The sequence below is a fragment of the Poromitra crassiceps genome (genome assembly GCF_964638095.1).
Source record: "Poromitra crassiceps genome assembly, contig: HAP1_SCAFFOLD_230, whole genome shotgun sequence".
Lineage (NCBI taxonomy): Eukaryota > Metazoa > Chordata > Actinopteri > Beryciformes > Melamphaidae > Poromitra > Poromitra crassiceps.
Window position 1 is genome coordinate 277,459 of NW_028152161.1, and position 18,587 is coordinate 296,045.

Here is an 18,587-nt window from a genome sequence, read left to right on the forward strand (position 1 = left end):
CGACTGTTGTTGTACTCTGACAGGAAGCCGAATTCTTCTTCTACGCATGAAATGCCAATACTACTTCCTGACATCTTTGACTACAAATTTCAACATACGCTTGCCAAAATACGTCTCTTGAACATTAAACCATTTATGCCAAAGTTACATTATGTTACACGTGGTTGGTTGGTTGATTGATCTAACAAAAACACGATCGTAGCACAATTTTTTTTTATCAATGTCGCCAGCCTAAAAAAAAACTACGTTGACCATCATGCATCACCTCTTCCGTCTGCTGGAAAGGAAGAAGAAAGAGAGTAGGACGAATATTATTTTAATATGCTGTCAGCATCATTGTAGCCAAGATCAAACGCAATGCATGTTTAAAGCATACTTTTATGCTTTTGGTGTTGAGGAATGTTAAATATATCACATGTTAGGTTAAACATTCTATGGCTACCGAGCATGTAGCGTTTTGGGTTACCATAGTAACGGCCGCGGAGGATCATGGGATAGCTAATGTCCGCTATCCTTTAAAATAGCTGATAAAACACAAAATTGTGCTTAATCGAAGGCGAAATAATTAAAACAGATGGTCAGAACATTAACCTATCGTATTGTGAGTCAGTTATGACAAACACTTCGTGTTTTGCGTTAAATAAATAACGTTAAAATAATGTAGAATAAGCAACCTCCCATGGATGACGTTGCTTTGGCTCCGCCCCCGGACTCTGACCGCAATATCGCATATAATGCCCTGCAATCGTTGCTATGTGACGAGAGGGGGCCCCTTTCTCTTCGGAAAGTGACGACGAGGGCTGTGGGCATAACGTCGGACGCTTGACGAGTTGGGAATGAGAATGTGTTGATGAGAAGCATAATATTTGAAGACATGCTCAAAAGAGCAGAGGTTTTGAGTGATGAAGTCACAAAGACCGGTAAATGCCAGAAAGTAAAAGGAGCGAACAATGCCATTATTGCTCAATGGCAGAAGGACAATTTGGTCCCGCAAGCACATGAAGCACCTATCACCAGTAAGGATCTGTTGGCCTTGAGCAAGGCAGAAAGGATCCAATGCCAAAAAATTAAAGAGGCTAATGCGGGCACCACATTTGGTAAACACTCCAAGAAATGGAGAGATGCGGATGACCGCGCCGCAGTGGTTTCTCGTATCGTGATGCAGTGGAGCACGATCATCAGAAATGATGCGGCTCTTTCTGCACCGGGATCTGGGGAGGCCATGCGGTGCCCACCGGCATACTCTCACATGTACCCCACAATGGACGACTGTATAATGAAACAGTCACCAAACCCCTCTCCCACCGCACCGAACGCCCCCATAATGCAGGGGATGGTCGGGACAGTGGGACAGGGAACTCTTCAAATTCAAGGAGGAGAAATTAACATAAACCTCCCAGAAATAGGGGCTATAGAACGAGGGTTGCTGAACCCAAATCGGGAAATGGCTAAATTACGCCCGAAGAGAGAATGCGGGTCGGATGCGGGAAGTGAATTGAGTTCAAGCACAGCCGCAACACAGAGCAGAGTCAAGACAGGACCAGGCAGGGGAATAACAATGATCACTAAAATAACTGTGTGCGTTGTTGAGGCTGGTGTCAGGTTCACTGGATTATACCAAATACCAATTATGGTTTTCAGTTTCAGTCTGTTTTGAATCATTATTAGTAGATAATGTATTTGTGCTCCATCTCTGCAGAATCTTAACTTGATTGCAGTGTTGGGCAAGTTACTTTCAAAATATAATATATTACATATTACTAGATACTTTCATTTGAAAGTAAGTTTACAAATTACTGTCTGTGTAGAGTTTACTTATATTACTTATAACACTACTTTTGCATTACTTTCATCAAAATAACAGCAGTAGCAGAATGACATCGCCGCCCGGAACCATCCCGAAAAATAATTTAAACCGTCTTGATGTCAGTTGAAACCATCCAAAATTCTAAATGTTATCATTTTCCTTTGTTATTGTCATCTATAGTGGTTATTTGCATAAAACCACACAATTTGATTAGGAAATTATTGTGTCTTTATTTAAATATGTGCTTTGATAACAAAAAAAACATTTTTTTACTCAATTTGTAACTTGTGTTACTTGACAGAGTAACTGGTATAATATTACTGAAATCATATTGGTAATGAGTTATATTACTGAGTTACTGCTAAAAGTAATATATTACATGTAATATCTTACTTTTGTAATGAGTTACCTCCAACACTGCTTGATTGTAATATAGCGGAAATACCAACTGCTTCTGCTGCCAGCCCAAACGCACCCAAACACAATTGAGATCCCCGACCATGACGCTGGTGAAATGGCACTTTCTTGCTGTGTCAAGGTGTTACTAACTAACAGACTTTCTCAAACACTTCAATCATTTTCTGCTCTCAACTTTCCTCGTCGTCAGCTTGGTCAAAAGGATAAGGAGGAAAGCTGAGGTTCAGGTCGACTGAGGGTTGATCAAAACCTGCAGCATAAACAACATCGATGGAATGTTAAAGGAGAACTTCACCAAAAAACAACGTTGATTTATTTTGCACATGATCTCACACATCCAAAAACTGTCAACAATTTTGCACGCATTCATTTAGTTTGACAGTTCTTGAGATTTGATTTGAGTTCAGTTGTGGACCAGTGATGTCATTCATGCACAAATGACATCACTGGTTCACAACTCAAATCAAATCTCAATAACTGTCAAACTGAATGCCTGCAAAACTGTTTACAGTTTTTGGATGTGTGAGGTCATGTGCAAAATAAATCAACATTGTTTTTTGGTGAAGTTAGTTAACCATAGCAACATAGCAGAGAGTAGAACCTGAATGAGTCTTGTTTGTAGCACTAGCCTATGCTATGATTGGCTAGTTACGGTCTAGCTAACCCTGATTGTGTGTGTTTTTGACAACCAAAATGATAATGACATAATAGTGCTTACTGCAGCTTTAAGTAGCCTCTTTATGTCAAACATCACAAACAGACAGTATGCTCACAAACATACATGCTATTTATATACACAGCAGTCATAGCCACTTGGCCACTGTAAGGCAAGCCACATTGACTATAGGGCCAATGCACTTTTCTTATACAGCTGCTCCTTGTATTAGGTACAGTGGATATGATATTACTCCTGGAAATATAAAAATAAAAATAAAAGAAACAATAGTATGAAATATCTGAGAGAGCATTAGCCAATTATCTGAATGAAATAATAATACATATTAATTAGGAATATTAGTAATATTAGTAGCCTAGCTAATTTCGGGGGGGGGGGGGGGGGGGATAATAAAACGTTGAGCTATATTACACATAAATAGGGATTATTATGATAGCCTAAACTAAATTAATGAAACTGTGCATTACAGCTTCACCCAAAGCCTGAGAAGGGTTGCAATCTTATATTCTATTGTATTCTAAACTATTTTTTTCTATATATTTTATTCTCCATTCACTTTCCTGTCCCTGTGCACAGAATAGGCCTGCTTTTCAAAAGCGCAAAGCGCTAAATGTAGGCCAGCTCGGAAGATATCACAGCGCCGGTATTTAGCGCCGACACGCCCACTTTGGCACATTCTGGGACTGCGCCACGCCCATTCGGCCTAAAGCGCATTTGGCAGCCTAAAGCCTATTGCTATTTTCCCGAAACAGGCGCAAGGCACGTTTTTTTGCGGTTAAGGCCCGTAATAGCGCCGATGGCCTGTGGGAGAATAGAGCCCAATATCTCTGGAACCTGGTCTATGGTCTCTTGGCAAGGAGCTATGGAAAGCTAACCTAGCTACCATAGGCTATGCAGTTCCACAAGATGGCTGCCTTTTGCTTTTCGTCGAGAGCTCTGAAGGGGCGTGGAGGACCTCTAGAGGCAGGACCATGGCTCACAATACTTGTAGTTCATAGGCGCTCGAGTTCCGCAAGCGGGGAGGGAAGCCGGGTGACGCGTAACGCGTCATCCGGCCCGAAAAATATGTGAGAGATGCCTGATAGGTCAGGCAGTGAGGCTCCAATTTCAAAAATTTCAACTGATTCTAAAACCTTAGGGGCGTGAGATTTAATATATATTCATATTCCCCACGGTAAAGCCGTCCTTTAACCTAACTAACTATCCGGTGTGCACAACATTGTCAGACTAAACTCTGGCGGACACCCCAAAAACCTACAATCCGCTACAGAAAAATGTATATTGTTTGTTTATTAACTGGCCCGTTGAGTATCCCTGCTGTAGGCCATCAACCAGAGCATGGTAACATCAGTAAGCACCAGCAATAATTAGTAGTTAGAAAAGAAAGGGAACAAAATCATTTTCTGTCAAATATAATGTCATGTAAAAAGACAGATTATACATAAAATGTGCTTGGTAGATGAATGTCAAAAAACGGGAGACGACATTTGTTTTACAGATTCGTTTTTGAGTCGACAAATGAACTTGATCAATATCGCTGCCAAAGTTGAAGAAAATGTTTCATTCAAATAATACTAATATACTAATGCTGCTACTATGTTGCTATCATTACCACCAGTGTGAGTATGCCAATATGGATAACTGATAAGATCGACCGTAAGAATATTTTTATATTTCTCTCTCTCTCTTCTTTTTATTTTTATTCTTTTTATTTTTATTCTGGTATTAGTACTTGGATAAATTGTTATTATATCCCTCCTTGAGAACAAATGCAGTGAATTGACTTTTGATGCTGAATAATCTTTCGTGATATGTTTCAGAGATGAAGCTGCTGGTCTGTGTCCTCGCTCTGGGCCTCTGCCTGGTCTGCAGTCACTCCAACCCAACAGGTACATCCTATATGCAATAGACAGGTTTCTTTAAAATTGTTATTCCCAATCATGCCTTAATTTTCTTTCATACGCGTTTGTTTGTTTGTTTGTTTGTTTGTTTGTTTATTTATTTATTTATTTATTTATGTATTTATTTGTTTGTTTGTTTGTTTATTTATTAAAACAGACACTTTACACCACAATTATTGTATTTACTGTGAATTTTGCTAATGTCTAATTAATGTACCCGGGCTTTTGCCCTGCTTGTTTTTTTACCTGTCCTTGTATGTGTAGCTACATACTTGGCCAATAAAGCTGATTCTGATTCTGATTTGTAAAGTTCTATCACTGCATACAGTATCAACCTACTCTGGTTTCGAACTTAACCACGACATAGCAACTTGTTTCATATCCTTTTGTCATGATGATCAACTTCATATCTCTGTTTCTTTTCATTCGCAGGGGAATATCTTGGCGGTCCTTTTCTCGGAAGTTGTTTTGAGGAAGCAAAGAAAATTGTCGACGATGCATACAAGTACTCCAGAGAAGTGTGAGTCCACCTTTGACTTTTCTTCATCCTACAGAGTGAATGAACTACAGAGTGAACTCCTGGATTGTCGTCGGAATGAATTCTGAAAGCGTACACTGAAAAGCTATTTCACGTAGTAGCTACTCTGCAATGTGCATTCAAACGATTCAGTATAATTCAATAGCTTTAGTCATTTTAAGAATACGTACTAGAAGTGCTTGAAAGGAATTGTATGTAATTTTCACCGATTCATCGCTAATTGATTTGTGAATGCTCTTTCTGGGACCCTAACCATGTCTACATATGTGCCTGTTGCTGTGTCAGGAGTCTCAGCAGGGTCCGCAGGGAGGTGGTGAAGCCTCATGACATCCTGCGTCTGATGAAGCAGCCACGAGGAGACACGCGCTCCGCGGTCAGGTCTGCAGACTACATGGTCCAGACCCTCCGTCTGCTGCACGACAGGGTCCACCACGTGCACAAGCGCTCCCTCAATGCCACAGGTCAGGACTGAATCTAATACAAGCATTTCCCCAGGGGGATGATACAAAAGTATACAGATATCAAATATGGTAAATGGTCTCCATTTATAGAGCGCTTTTATCCAAAGCGCTTTACAATCAGTAGGTACATTTACCCATTCACACAGACATGGCGGCAAGCTACCACACAGGGTGCTGGCACACCATCGGGAGCAATTTGGGCTTCAGTATCTTGCCGAAGGACACTTTGACATGCAGACTGGAGGAGACGGGGATCGAACCACCGAACCTATTTTATCCGGCACGATCAGTGGACCCGCTCTACCTCCTGAGCTACAGCCAGCCCACAAATACAAAAATGCACCAGACTAGAGAGCATAATGGAGACACACTTAGAAGCGTGCTCGCATGTGCGCGCACACACACGCACACACACACACACACTCACACGTGCGCGCGTGCATTGTTTTTTGGGGGGGGGTTTCCCTTGTTCTCATTGAGGGCAAAAAGTCTGTTACGGTGTCAGTTTCATCATGTGTGGGCCAACTACAAAAGATCTGTGTCACGTCCCTCAGATTTACTCACAGAGGAGCAGCTGAGGAGCCTCGCCGAGATCAGCGGATGTTCCGGTCGGACCAGGGAACCATCCTGCCGCACGATCCAAAACCTGGACAAATACCGCACAGCCAACAGCGTCTGCAACAACCTGTAAGAGCAACAATGTAGCAACAATGTAACAAGTATAGCAACATGAGACAGGCTTACATTATAGGCTTACATTTTGACTATAGAGGAATGAGTAAAACTTTGAATTAATTTTATAGACCCTTTCCACAGCAACCGTTTTGAGGTGGTAAAGCAGGAAGTAACACAGGTGTGACCAATAACATAATAACGAGGGCCCTGGCAATGGAACACCTACATGGAATGGGACCATCATTATGGTAAATGGCCTGCATTTATATAGCGCTTAAAGCGCTTTACAATCAGTAGATAGTCTACATTCACCCATTCATACACCAATGGCAGCAGGCTACCACGCAGGGTGCCTACACACCATCGGGAGCAAGGAGGGTTAAGTTTAGTTTAGTTTAGTTTATTAGGATCCCCATTAGCCATAACACAAGGCAACAGCTACTCTTCCTGGGGTCCACAGTAAAAACAAACAATACAGATACATTACAAATATGCAAAGTAAAAGACAAAACACATTTTAAAATCATAAATTTAAGACAAACAAGAGAAAACAAACAAAAACTCACTCAACCTGGTTCTAAATACAGCATATGTCCATCCAAATAACCATGTAACCTCCATCACAATCTTCCTAAAATACTATACAGTATATACAGGCATATAATACTATAATATAATACATCTACCTATAGCCTAATACATTACTATCCTTATGTTATATAACGCCTAACTATATTACTACATTAATTACTATCACCTCTATACGATATCTAGGTGTATAATCACTATTTCTAATACCAGTTCCATTCATTGCGTATAATCAACTAGTTATGAAATTATAAAATGTACTTTTAGCCTCTTTTTAAGTCTATATCTACTTTCTATATTTATAATTGTAGGAGGTAGAGCATTCCATTCAGACATGGCTCGGTACATGACAGATTTTTTCATTGCATTTGTTCTTGGCCTAGGTAAAGTAAAATGCTCCCTCACCACCTGTCTGGTAGCGCGGGTATGTCTGTCACATGTATATTATATAAACATTCTGGTTCCTTGCTACCACAGATCTTTCTAAAAAACAAAATTAGACTCACAAGCAGTCTTTGTTCCACCATCAGCCATGCTAGTTTTTTATGCATTAGCACTGCACTTGACCTGTAATTACATTTAAGTGCAATACGAGCTGCTTTGTTTTGACCAATTTGTAGTTTCCTTAGTTCCTGTTTTGATGCACTGGACCACACAGCAGGACAGTAGTCAAGATGACACAAGACCAGTGCTTGTATAACCTGGACCACTGAATCAGATGTTAAATACTCAGCAGATCTTCTGATTAATGCTAACCCCTTCCCCATTTTCTTAGTTATGTGATCAATATGTAATGACCATGAAAGATGATTGTCCAATGTTACACCCAGTAGCTTGGTTTCACTGACCTGTTCAATTTCTGTTCCATTCAGTATTAGATTTAACTTTGGATTAGATTGCAGCACACTCTGCGAACCAAACACTATGCATTTTGTCTTTGAACTATTCAACACCATTCTATTATCAGTTATCCATTTTAAGACCAACAGAATCTCTTTGTTGAGAGCCTCTGTCAGATCCTCCACTGACTCAGATGCAGATAAGTGTCTTGCCCAAGGACACAACGACAGCAGCTGGGAGGGAGCGGGGATCGAACCACCAACCCTTGCGTCATTGGCCGACCCGCTGTACCTCCTGAGCTAAAGCCGCCCACATCATTAATGGTATCGGTTACGTACTTTGGCTTTACTTCCTGCTTTACTACCTCAAAATGGTTGCTGTGAAAAGGGTCTATAAAGTAGGAAATCTAAAGTGCTCTTTTTTCCTCAAAACACTCCCTTTTGACGAAGCACTTCTTTAGCTTTCTTTGGGAGGTATATTGCATTTTAATTTACTTAATATTATTATATACCTATATATACTTAATATACGTGTGTCTTTTGCTCACTTAAAAAAGCAAGCACACATTTTAAAAAATCACATTTTTAAACATCCATGCAGTGTTGTTATTATAATTCATGTTGGATTAATAGAGAGGCAAAGTGACCGCCTACTTCCTGCTTCAGCACTGTACCAGAGATTTTCACCCGCCATTTATTTTCCCATCCACATTTCGTAAAATGCGTCTAAAAATAGTTTTACTTGTTCAAACCAAACGGTACAGATATATTTAGAAACAGGAGAGATCGCATAACATTTCACTGGGACCAAAACGTAAAGAAAATGCAGGTTTAAAGAAAATATTTTTTCAATGTTTTTTTTTTGTTGGTCCGAGTGAAATGTTCTATGGTCTCTCCCGATTATAGCGTTAGCTGAACGGTTTGGTTCGACGACGTACAACTATTTTATAAGCATTTTACGAAATGTCTAAGGGAAAATAAATGGCGGATGAAAATCTCTGGTACAGTGCTGAAGCAGGAAGTGACGTTCCACTTTGCCTCTCTATGGAAACTTGGCTAGAATCTGTTTATTTCAAGACCATCTTTGGGGAAAGTTACTTTTGAAACAAATTAGTTACTTTACTTCTCTGAAATAGCAACTAGTTACTTTACTATGTTGGTTTTTATGAAAACTAACCACTGGATTACTTTCAAGTTACTCACTTGAAAACGTGACTTTAAAATACCTTCTGCTGATGACCTCACTCTTATTGTGCAGAACTGAGTACACAATCAATTGTTATCTAAAGAAAAGCCTATGAAAGGCAAAGGAGCTTTCTGGGCCCCACTGATAGACGATAAGCGAGGGAGGCGGAGCCTTGATCTTGCCTAGTCTCAAAGTAAACAGCAGATAGCGCTCACCACAGATAGAGAGCCAAAGTGGAACGCCACTTCCTGCTTCAGCACTGTACCAGAGATTTTCATCCGCCATTTATTTTCCCATAGACATTTCGTAAAATGCTTATAAAAATAGTTTTACTGGTTCAAACCAAACGGTTCAGATATATTTAGAAACAGGAGAGATCGCATAATATTTCACTCAGACAAAAACGTAAAAAGAAATGCGGGTTCGAAGAAAATATTTTTTCTATGTTTTTTTAAGTTTTGGTCCAAGTGAAATGTTCTATGGTCTCTCCCGATTATAGCGTTAGCTGAACGTTTGGTTTGAACCAGTAAAACTCTTTTTATAAGCATTTTACGAAATGTCTATCGGAAAATAAATGGCGGATGAAAATCTCTGGTACAGTGCTGAAGCAGGAAGTAGGCGGTCACTTTGCCTCTCTATTGGGAAGTTCTTTCAATTCTCCAATGCACAGCTTAGAGTTAATAATAGTGCAAAAAAAATCATTTTAATTTGGCCTGAAAATGTAACCATTTTAAAGAAAAAGTAATGAAATGCAAGTTTTAGAAGGTAACTCATAGCTGATTGCATCAAATGAAAAATAAACGCATCAAGTTACCCGTTACCACAGAAATGTAATCTGACTGAGTAACGTATGAAATGTAACGCGCTGCCCCTAACACTGTTCCTGACTGAGAGTCAGGGAGGCTGAGTGGTGCTTACAATCAGAGGAAATATGTGTGCAATACAGTATGTCTAAACATCTTGGGCCACATGTGAACATTTCCCTCGGCTTCCTCAAGTGAAAAATGTCGATCTCTCGTCTGCGTTTAGAGAGAGACCTCGTCTCGGAGCCTCCAACACCGCTCTGGCCCGCTGGCTGCCTGCCCAGTATGCTGATGGAGTCGGGGAACCACAGGGGTTTGACAAGACACGCAGCTTCAACAACTTCATGCTGCCCCTGGTACGCCTGAAATACCCGACTATCGCCTTGAGTCAAATACATTTTGACTATTGAGAATATAACCAACCGATTCTCCTCTAGGTCAGACAGGTCTCCAACAACATCCTCAGGATACGAGGAGGGGACACGAGCGTGGAAAACGACAGGCTGTACACGCACATGTTGACCCTGTTCGGCCAGTGGAACGACCACGATCTCACCTTCACGCCCTTCTCACCCAGCATCCGCTCCTTCTCAAGCGGCATTGACTGTGAGGAGAGCTGCGAGCGCACGGAGCCTTGCTTCCCCATTGAGGTGGGTGATACGGCTCACAGCCAAGCTCAGGCACTTTCCATGACGTTCCCCCACTACTGTGTTTTCAGTAGAAGATCCTGGGCCATATCCTACGCCCAGGTTATCTCTGCTAGTTTCAAGCACTCAAAATGTCCCCCTTTTTCTTTTACCACTGGGTCAGTACAGCAAAGGACGTGTTTCAGCAACCCAGTGGTAATTAAAAGAGAAGAATTGAGATGTTGAGTGCTAGAAACTAGCAAAGATCATACTTGCCCTTGCCCTTGTACTTGTACTTGCACTGGGCATAAGATATGACCTCCTCTGTCTAACCTGTTTTTGTTTTTTTGTTTTTTTATACAAACAGATTCCTGGAGATGACCCCACCAGGCGTTCTGGGCCGGACAGCTGCATCCCCACGTTCAGATCAGCACCTGTTTGTGGAACAGGAGTCTCGGCCTTCAACTTTGGTGGAGAGGCCAACAAGAGGGAGCAGCTCAACACTCTGACCGCCTTCCTGGATCTTGGCCAGGTGTACGGCTCCGACGAGAAGGTAGCGGTTTTCCTTCGCGATCTCACCAGCGACGAGGGCTTGCTGCGCGTCAACGACAGGTTCCGAGACTCTGGGCGAGAGCTGCTGCCCTTCACCGATGTCAACCCGGAAATGTGCGCCACACGCCGCAGAACCACCAACGACTCGAATGCGGCAGAGGTGCCCTGTTTCGTTGCAGGTTGGTGTGAGCTCTGCTTGAATGAATGAATGAAGGAATGAATGAAAGCTTTATTTCGGACAAATAATAATAAATAAAATAATGTATATACAATAGAACGAAATACCAAAGGAAGAAAACAGAATAGTTAATCATAATACAATGCCAGCGGCAAAAGTCCGAAAAGGAGTAGGCTGAAGTACAATGTACTTACCGGCATATAGTCCTACCCCCAAGTTTTATTTTTTTATTGTTTTATTGTTTTATTGTTTTATGGTTCAGTCTTTTAATTGTGTGTATACTTGCTTTAATTGGGTCTGCTTTTATTGTTTTAACTGTTTTGAACGGCCCACCATTGCTATCCCTTCACCTGCGTTACTGTACTCCTATGTATTTTTATTGCCTGTTAAGCACTTTGTAACATTTGTTTTGAAAAGTACTATATAAGTAAAGTTTATTATTATTATTATTATTATTATTATTATTATTATTATTATTATATTATTATAATTCATTTCCAAAGTTTAATCAGTTGACTTCCGCACATAGACACCTTGCCTACTAGGTATGATTAAGGTTATAATTAAGGTATAATTCGTTATAATTTATTAATGACTTATATTGTTGATCTTTACTCATTTCTTGCTTGTGCCTGAGTTTGAAAAGGAAGGAATGAACACCACAAATAAACTCTGTACCTGTACACTTGTTGACGGGATGTAAATGGGTTGTACACAGTTGTTTCATGTGTGTTTTGCGTCATTCAGGTGATGTCCGCGTGAATGAGAACATCGCCCTGACCTCTTTGCACACGCTGTTTATGCGCGAGCACAACCGCTTGGCCCGTGGACTGCGGAGAATCAACCCGCAGTGGGACAGTGAGACGCTCTACCAGGAGGCGCGCAAGATCATGGGTGCTTACGCGCAGGTAACAAAACCAGCACTATCAACACTCATATTTACGTCTCAAATCTCCAATGTGTGTGTGTGTCTGATGCTGTACTACTACACCTTAATGACTTACACCCCAAACATCTCGTCTCCCCTAGGTGATTGTGTTCCACGACTATCTGCCGCATATTGTGGGCGACGAAGTGTTCCGCGCAAAGCTCACGCCGAGCCGGTACCCGGGATATAATCCCAACGTTGACCCCAGCATTGCCAACGTGTTTGCGACAGCAGCGTACCGCTTTGCCCACTTGGCCATCCAGCCTATCCTCCCCCGTCTGGATGCAAACTACACAGAGAGTAGACGCTTCCCCAATGTCCCCTTATTCAAGGCCTTCGTCACCCCCTGGAGGATTGTCTTTGAGGGTACGTGGTAAAGTGATAACTGCAGTTTGTTTCTGGTACTCAGTATAAAAGTACAGTTCAGTAACACACCACCAAGAAATACACACCAAGAATATTGCCTAATACACCAAAGTATTGCACAAATGGATCGGCGAGTGCTGTCTTGAGGATTATAGTCTGTGTGCGGGCCGGGCAGATCAGGAAGTGAAATGAAATGGTTTACGGCAGCCACTTCGGCCTTAACCACAGAATTACAAAATTACTTTCAAACAAACTGTTAGAATATAACGAGAGATGTTCGCGAGAGTAGAAAGCCCCGTGAAGTAGCGAGGAAAGCCGTCCTTCTTGTTTTCGGTCTGTTGCTAGGCAGAGCGAAACGGTTTACGGCAGCTGTAAACTGTTGCTAGGCAGAGCTAAACGGTTTACGGCAGCTGTAAACTGTTGCTAGGCAGAGCGAAACGGTTTACGGCAGCTGTAAACTGTTGCTCGGCAGAGCGAAATGGTCTGCCTGGCCCGCACACAGACTATAATCATCAAGAAAGCACTCGCCGTTTCACTCGGCGTTGGTCTCATCTACTATTAGAGGTAAGATGTGAGGCATCGATATTAAATTTATAGACTGTTTAGTAACAATCGAAAATTTTGCTCGTTGTTGCTTTAAACCTTGCACAGATCCCCTACAACAAGATATTGCATATTTCTCCCACTAAAAGACCGTAGTGGTAAATATTGCACAGATCAAGAAGATACAGTATTGCCACAATAAGATGCTCTTCTGTCTCTCCGTGTGTAGGTGGCATTGACCCTCTGATCCGTGGTATGATTAGTCGTCCAGCTAAAAAGAACATTCAGGATTCCATGATGGTGGAAGCTCTGAGGGACCGGCTCTTCCAATTCGTCCGGGAGCTGGCTTTGGACCTGGGCTCTCTCAACATGCAGAGGGGACGCGAGCACGGACTGCCTGGTACTGCCTGCTTACACGCCGCACTCACACTTTGAACGGTGCATGAACATCTGTTCATCCTGCCATCTCTTTCCTTCCTTGTATATCTACGTATGTAATGTTGGTTGTTTACTCCAATAGGCTACAACGCATGGCGCAAGTTCTGCAAGCTGTCTGAGCCTAGGAATGAGAGGGAGCTGGCCCTGGTCCTGAACAACGCGGAGCTGGCCCGTAAGCTGATTCAGCTCTACGGCACCCCTGCCAACATCGACCCCTGGATGGGAGGCGTAGCCGAGCCGTTCGTCACCGACGGCCGCGTCGGGCCGCTGTTCGCCTGCCTTATCGGAAGCCAGTTCCAGAAGATCCGCGAGGGTGACAGGTGATTACACCTGTGTGTGTGTGTGTGTGTGTGTGTGTGTGTGTGTGTGTGTGTGCGTGCGTGCGTGCGTGCGTGCGTGCGCAGGTGTGTGTGTGTGTGTCAGAGATGCTCACAAGTCCATTTTTTGCAAGTCCAAGTCTCAAGTCTTTGAGGTAGAGTCAAGTCTCAAGTCTCATGTCTGAGAGGGAAATATAATGCATACATGCAGGCATAATGCATTTTGTCAGTCCTACTCAAGATAATATTATTTTTTGTGACTCACTCTTCTCTGCAGCCCAGTAGTACCTAGGAAACAATGTGTAGCATTTTTCCTAACAAAGTGAGGAGAATATAAGATTCACTCATTGGCTGAGGAGACGAGTAAGCCACAGTGCTACATGGCCTGTGGTTGGCTAAGTGAACAGTGTGTACTGTTGGCCGTTTGTCTTCGGAAGCAGAATCTGAACTGAGAAAAGTGAAACTGAATTGAGAAATCTGAATTTGAAATCAATTTCAATTCAGTTTAGAAAGTTTAAATCTTCTCTTAGTTAAAATGGGCTAAGTGGGTGGTGTCTGTGGGCTCAGTGTGACGGTGTGGTTCAGTCACGATTGTGATGTCATCAGTGATGATGTCATCAGTGATGTCACTTGAGCAATCCTGATGGCATCATCAGTGAATAGAAGAGTTCCGACATCTCCATTCACTCCAATGGACCAGTTTTTTTCCAGGAAGTAGAAAGTGGAACTCTTGAGTAAAAAAAGCAGCACTGTTGAGTTGCAGCAAAATAGACAGTGTTGTACTTTGAAAGGGTTTTTCATCCCTTGAAATGAATCAAATTGTACATTATCGGGTTTATTTTAGCATGCAAAAGTAGCGCGAGACCCATTCCTGGCTGTTCATTGGCTAATGAGTCTCGCATTTTGGTCCTCCGCTGACGCCACTCTCTTACATCAGTGATGTCACTTGAGCAATTGTGATGTCATCAGTGATGTCAGTGATGTCACTCGTCATCAGTGGAGAAGAGGACAAGTGGCGCATCATCATCATATGGCGCATAGCGTGCGAGATTCCTAGTTTAGTAAAAGTCGCATTCAATTTCTAATTGTGACAATATACTACTAAATTACATTTAAGTAATTCGTTCATGCAATCTCTGTTGGCACTCATCTCTTTCCACTCTACTCTTCTTTGCACTTTGCAGGATGTGGTGGCAGAACCCAGGCATCTTCACCCCCCAGCAGAGGCTGGCTCTGGAGAACGTCACCCTGTCCAGGATCATCTGTGACAACACTGGCATCAACTCCGTCCCCCAAGACGCCTTCAGTATCCAATCACGGTCAAACAGGCGCATCCTCTGCTCTTCTCGAGAACTCCGCTCCGTCGACCTGACGGCCTGGAGAGAGACACCCAGCCGCTGCACAGAGGACCCTCAAGGTGAAACGGCACTGCATTCACCCATTGATTCGACATTGTCAATGTTTCACAGAATTTGTCACTTGATTTCTTTATGGATCACTTGTATGAAAATCAGACTTCATGTGGTGTTTGGTCTTGCAGGGGTCGGCTGCCAGCAGGTTGCTACGTACGTACGGCGGGCAGTGGACACGCAGCACTCCTCATCGAACGAGGTAGTCAATACATGTTATGTTTTTTATTGATGGTAGTATTTATTGATCTATTTAAAAGATGTATGTGCACTGTATATATACTGATTCTCTTAAATGGCTCCAAACTTCCAAATAATACAAAGAATATGAAGTCACAGAGATTGAACATGAATGAATGATGATATTGAACAACAACAACAACTGGCAGAAGCTACAGGTCACGTAGAAGGCAGGACAGAATGCGTGTTAGCTGCAGCGTTTCCCCTAAAAGCCATACAACTCTCAAAAAGTCTGTCTAATGGTTGACATGTTTGTTTTTCTTATGGCACTTTAAAGGCTATGGCTGCACTGATGTTGTATGGTGTAGTATGCGGTGTATTGCTACTACCACTACTAGGGGTGCACCGATCGATCGGCAAGCAATCTGTATCGGCCGATTTTGACCTCAAATATGCGATCGGCTGATTGCCGATATTTCGGCTGATTGCTGATATTTTTTTATATATATATATTTTTTTTCCTTTTTTTTTTTTAATAAAAAAAAGCCCTATCACTAATCAGGCTTTCCAACGATATAAAATACAATGCCAATTGGTATTATTAAAGGGGAGAAATAATCGACCAAAATAACGTTTCCAAACTTTTTTTGAGGAGTTTATATATCGGTGATCGGTAATCGGTGATCGGTCGATGATCGGTTGGGCAGATATTTCCCATAGGCGATCGGCAATCGGTGATCGGTTGCAAAAAACGTGATCGATGCACCCCTAACCACTACCTGTACTGAAAACTAATCTACCAGCCTGGCCATGTGCTAATAAAGTAAACTTGAAACTCTAACAACAACAAAGATGTTAATGAAACATAAGTCTTAAGGAGAAAACAGTTGAAAATTATTAAAAGCAGACTATAAAAGCCTGCCTACAGTACGGTATAGCTCGGATCCAGACCAAGCGGTGAAGTCAATTCTCAAACTAACACACATTGCCCACATAGAGCAATGTGGTCCAGAGATTAATATTTTAGTTTTCATCTGAGAAACTGTAGAATGTGGCTCAGTAGGCTGCTATGACTTTCTCATTGGGACAGGGAATTACAGTAATAAAGTATTTGATATGTACTATGTGCGCACAGGACTCTGTGCGCCCAGGGACTACAGATGCAAATTAGCTCGTAGCTATCTCTGGTGCAATATGTTTATTGTGTACTGTCCCTGCTCAAATAAACAATAAAGATAAGATAAGATAAAGCCTGGATGACATCAGCTTACATAACAATAGCATCTTACTTCTATCAGTCTTTTGTCATCTGTCTTTCTTTTTTGATACATTTTTATAGACATTTTTTACTTTTGGTTTTGGTTTAATTTTAGTTTATTTATTTGCACATAGTAAAATCAATAACAAACGAGAGGAAATAAGCGGATAAAAAAAAAGATTGCGCAAAAATAGACCAGACGCAACATATAAAGCACCCGAAGAAAAAAGAAAATATTCAAATCCAAGGGTTTCCAAACTTTTCAGCCGCTGACCGCCAAAATAACGGTGCCAGAGGCTCGCGACCCCCACTATCCCCGGAGGTGGTTGAAGCATACAAACTTTTGTGCGTACATGCTGAGAATTTTGTAAACAAAACAAACAAAATGTAACAATCACGGTTAAAAATGTGTTATTTCTAATCTTTTTTTCTTTTTTTTTATAACTTTGTTTATTAGTTTTTATAAGAAAATAAAGACATCACAAAAAAATACAATACAGAACACACAATACAATACAAATAAAATAAAAACAAAATCGTGATACACAAGAAAGGTTACATACAGCCGTACAGGATATCGGATGTAAGTTATATGGGGATGAGATCATTGTATTTTCCCAGCAGGTTGACAATGGGTTGCCAAATTTTTGGAAATACCCCTTCTCGTTTTGAGATAGTAAATCGGGATTTTCTCTAGATGCAACACATTTCCTACTTCCTTAAGCCACATATGAAATGTCGGACAATTCTCAGATTTCCAGGACTGTAGCAGCAGTTTTCTGGCTAGCAGAGTGGATAGAGAGATGGCCTGGGCCTCATATCTATCTCTCACCCTGCCCGGCTCAACTACACCAAACAGTGCAGTTAGAGGATCAGGGGGAAACTCCTTATCAAAAGCTTTAGAAAGAAAATCAAATAAATTACCCCAAAAAGTTTGCAACTTATGGCATTGTATAAATAAATGAGATAGAGTTCCCTCATCTTTCAAGCATTTCACACAGAGGGCTGAGGAATCTTTGAAAATCCTATGCAGCCTAGAGGGAGAAAAGTGCAATCTGTGCACTACTTTGAATTGTATCAAAGCGTGCCTAACATTTATAGAATATAAATATATATATATATAGAATATTGTCAATACAGGCTTCCCACATCTCATCCGTCATTTCAGTGCCCAATTCTCTCTGCCAGCCCTCCTTAAACCAGTTTGATGATGGTCTATTTACATTCTGAAAGCTGCCATAGAAACGAGACACTGCGCCTTTAATGAAAGGTTTAATAGACAAAAAACTATCCAAAGCAGCATGGTTAGGTTTCTGCTGATATTGGGGGACATGTGAAGTGACGCAATTGTAAAAAATATATATATACAATAAAACTCAAATCCATCCTCGAGTGTGAATGTGACGTTGCCTGTGTGCTTCTCCGCAGGTGCCCTAGGTATGAGCTATGGTCCAGCAGCCGCCAGCGCCACAGCTGCACTCCGCCTTTTCTGTCCCACTGGGCGACTACATTCCCTCTTCAGATAAAACCACACATTTACCTCAGATCATCTACAACGGACAGAACCCCCACTACAACACAACAGCTGGTGCCGCACGGCTACCAGGGTTTCCAGGGCGGTCGCCGAAGGTCAACGGGAGACACAGTGCTGCAGCTAGAGCAGGGGGTCAGGGTGTGGCTGGAGACCAAGGCCTGAGCACCAACAGCTTCTTCTCTAGACACTCTTCTCTGTGTGACTCTGTGTGCAATGTTGCCAGATCTCGCGAGAGAAACAAGCAACCGGGTCTTCTTCAGACCTGGTTTTTCTCGCGATATCTGGCAACTGTCTGTGTGCACAAACTCTACCTCTCCGGACCGCCTCGCCTCCCTCCAACAACACAGTAGTGGTCTGTCTGCTTTAG

At 42.0% G+C, this 18,587-nt stretch overlaps 1 protein-coding gene across 1 annotated transcript; it reads left to right on the forward strand.

The window, feature by feature from the left end:
* Positions 1–256: 256 nt before the first annotated feature.
* Positions 257–18,218, forward strand: LOC310770801 (eosinophil peroxidase-like; the record flags this gene model as incomplete). Its single annotated transcript, XM_083663512.1, has 15 exons — positions 257–299; positions 4,721–4,789; positions 5,234–5,321; positions 5,625–5,800; positions 6,355–6,487; positions 10,118–10,247; positions 10,329–10,541; positions 10,885–11,248; positions 11,995–12,155; positions 12,277–12,541; positions 13,314–13,484; positions 13,605–13,842; positions 15,024–15,256; positions 15,380–15,450; positions 18,115–18,218. 15 exons carry the CDS (start codon positions 257–259, stop codon positions 18,121–18,123), a joined length of 2,364 nt encoding a protein of 787 aa, XP_083519638.1. The 3' UTR covers positions 18,124–18,218.
* Positions 18,219–18,587: the final 369 nt, after the last annotated feature.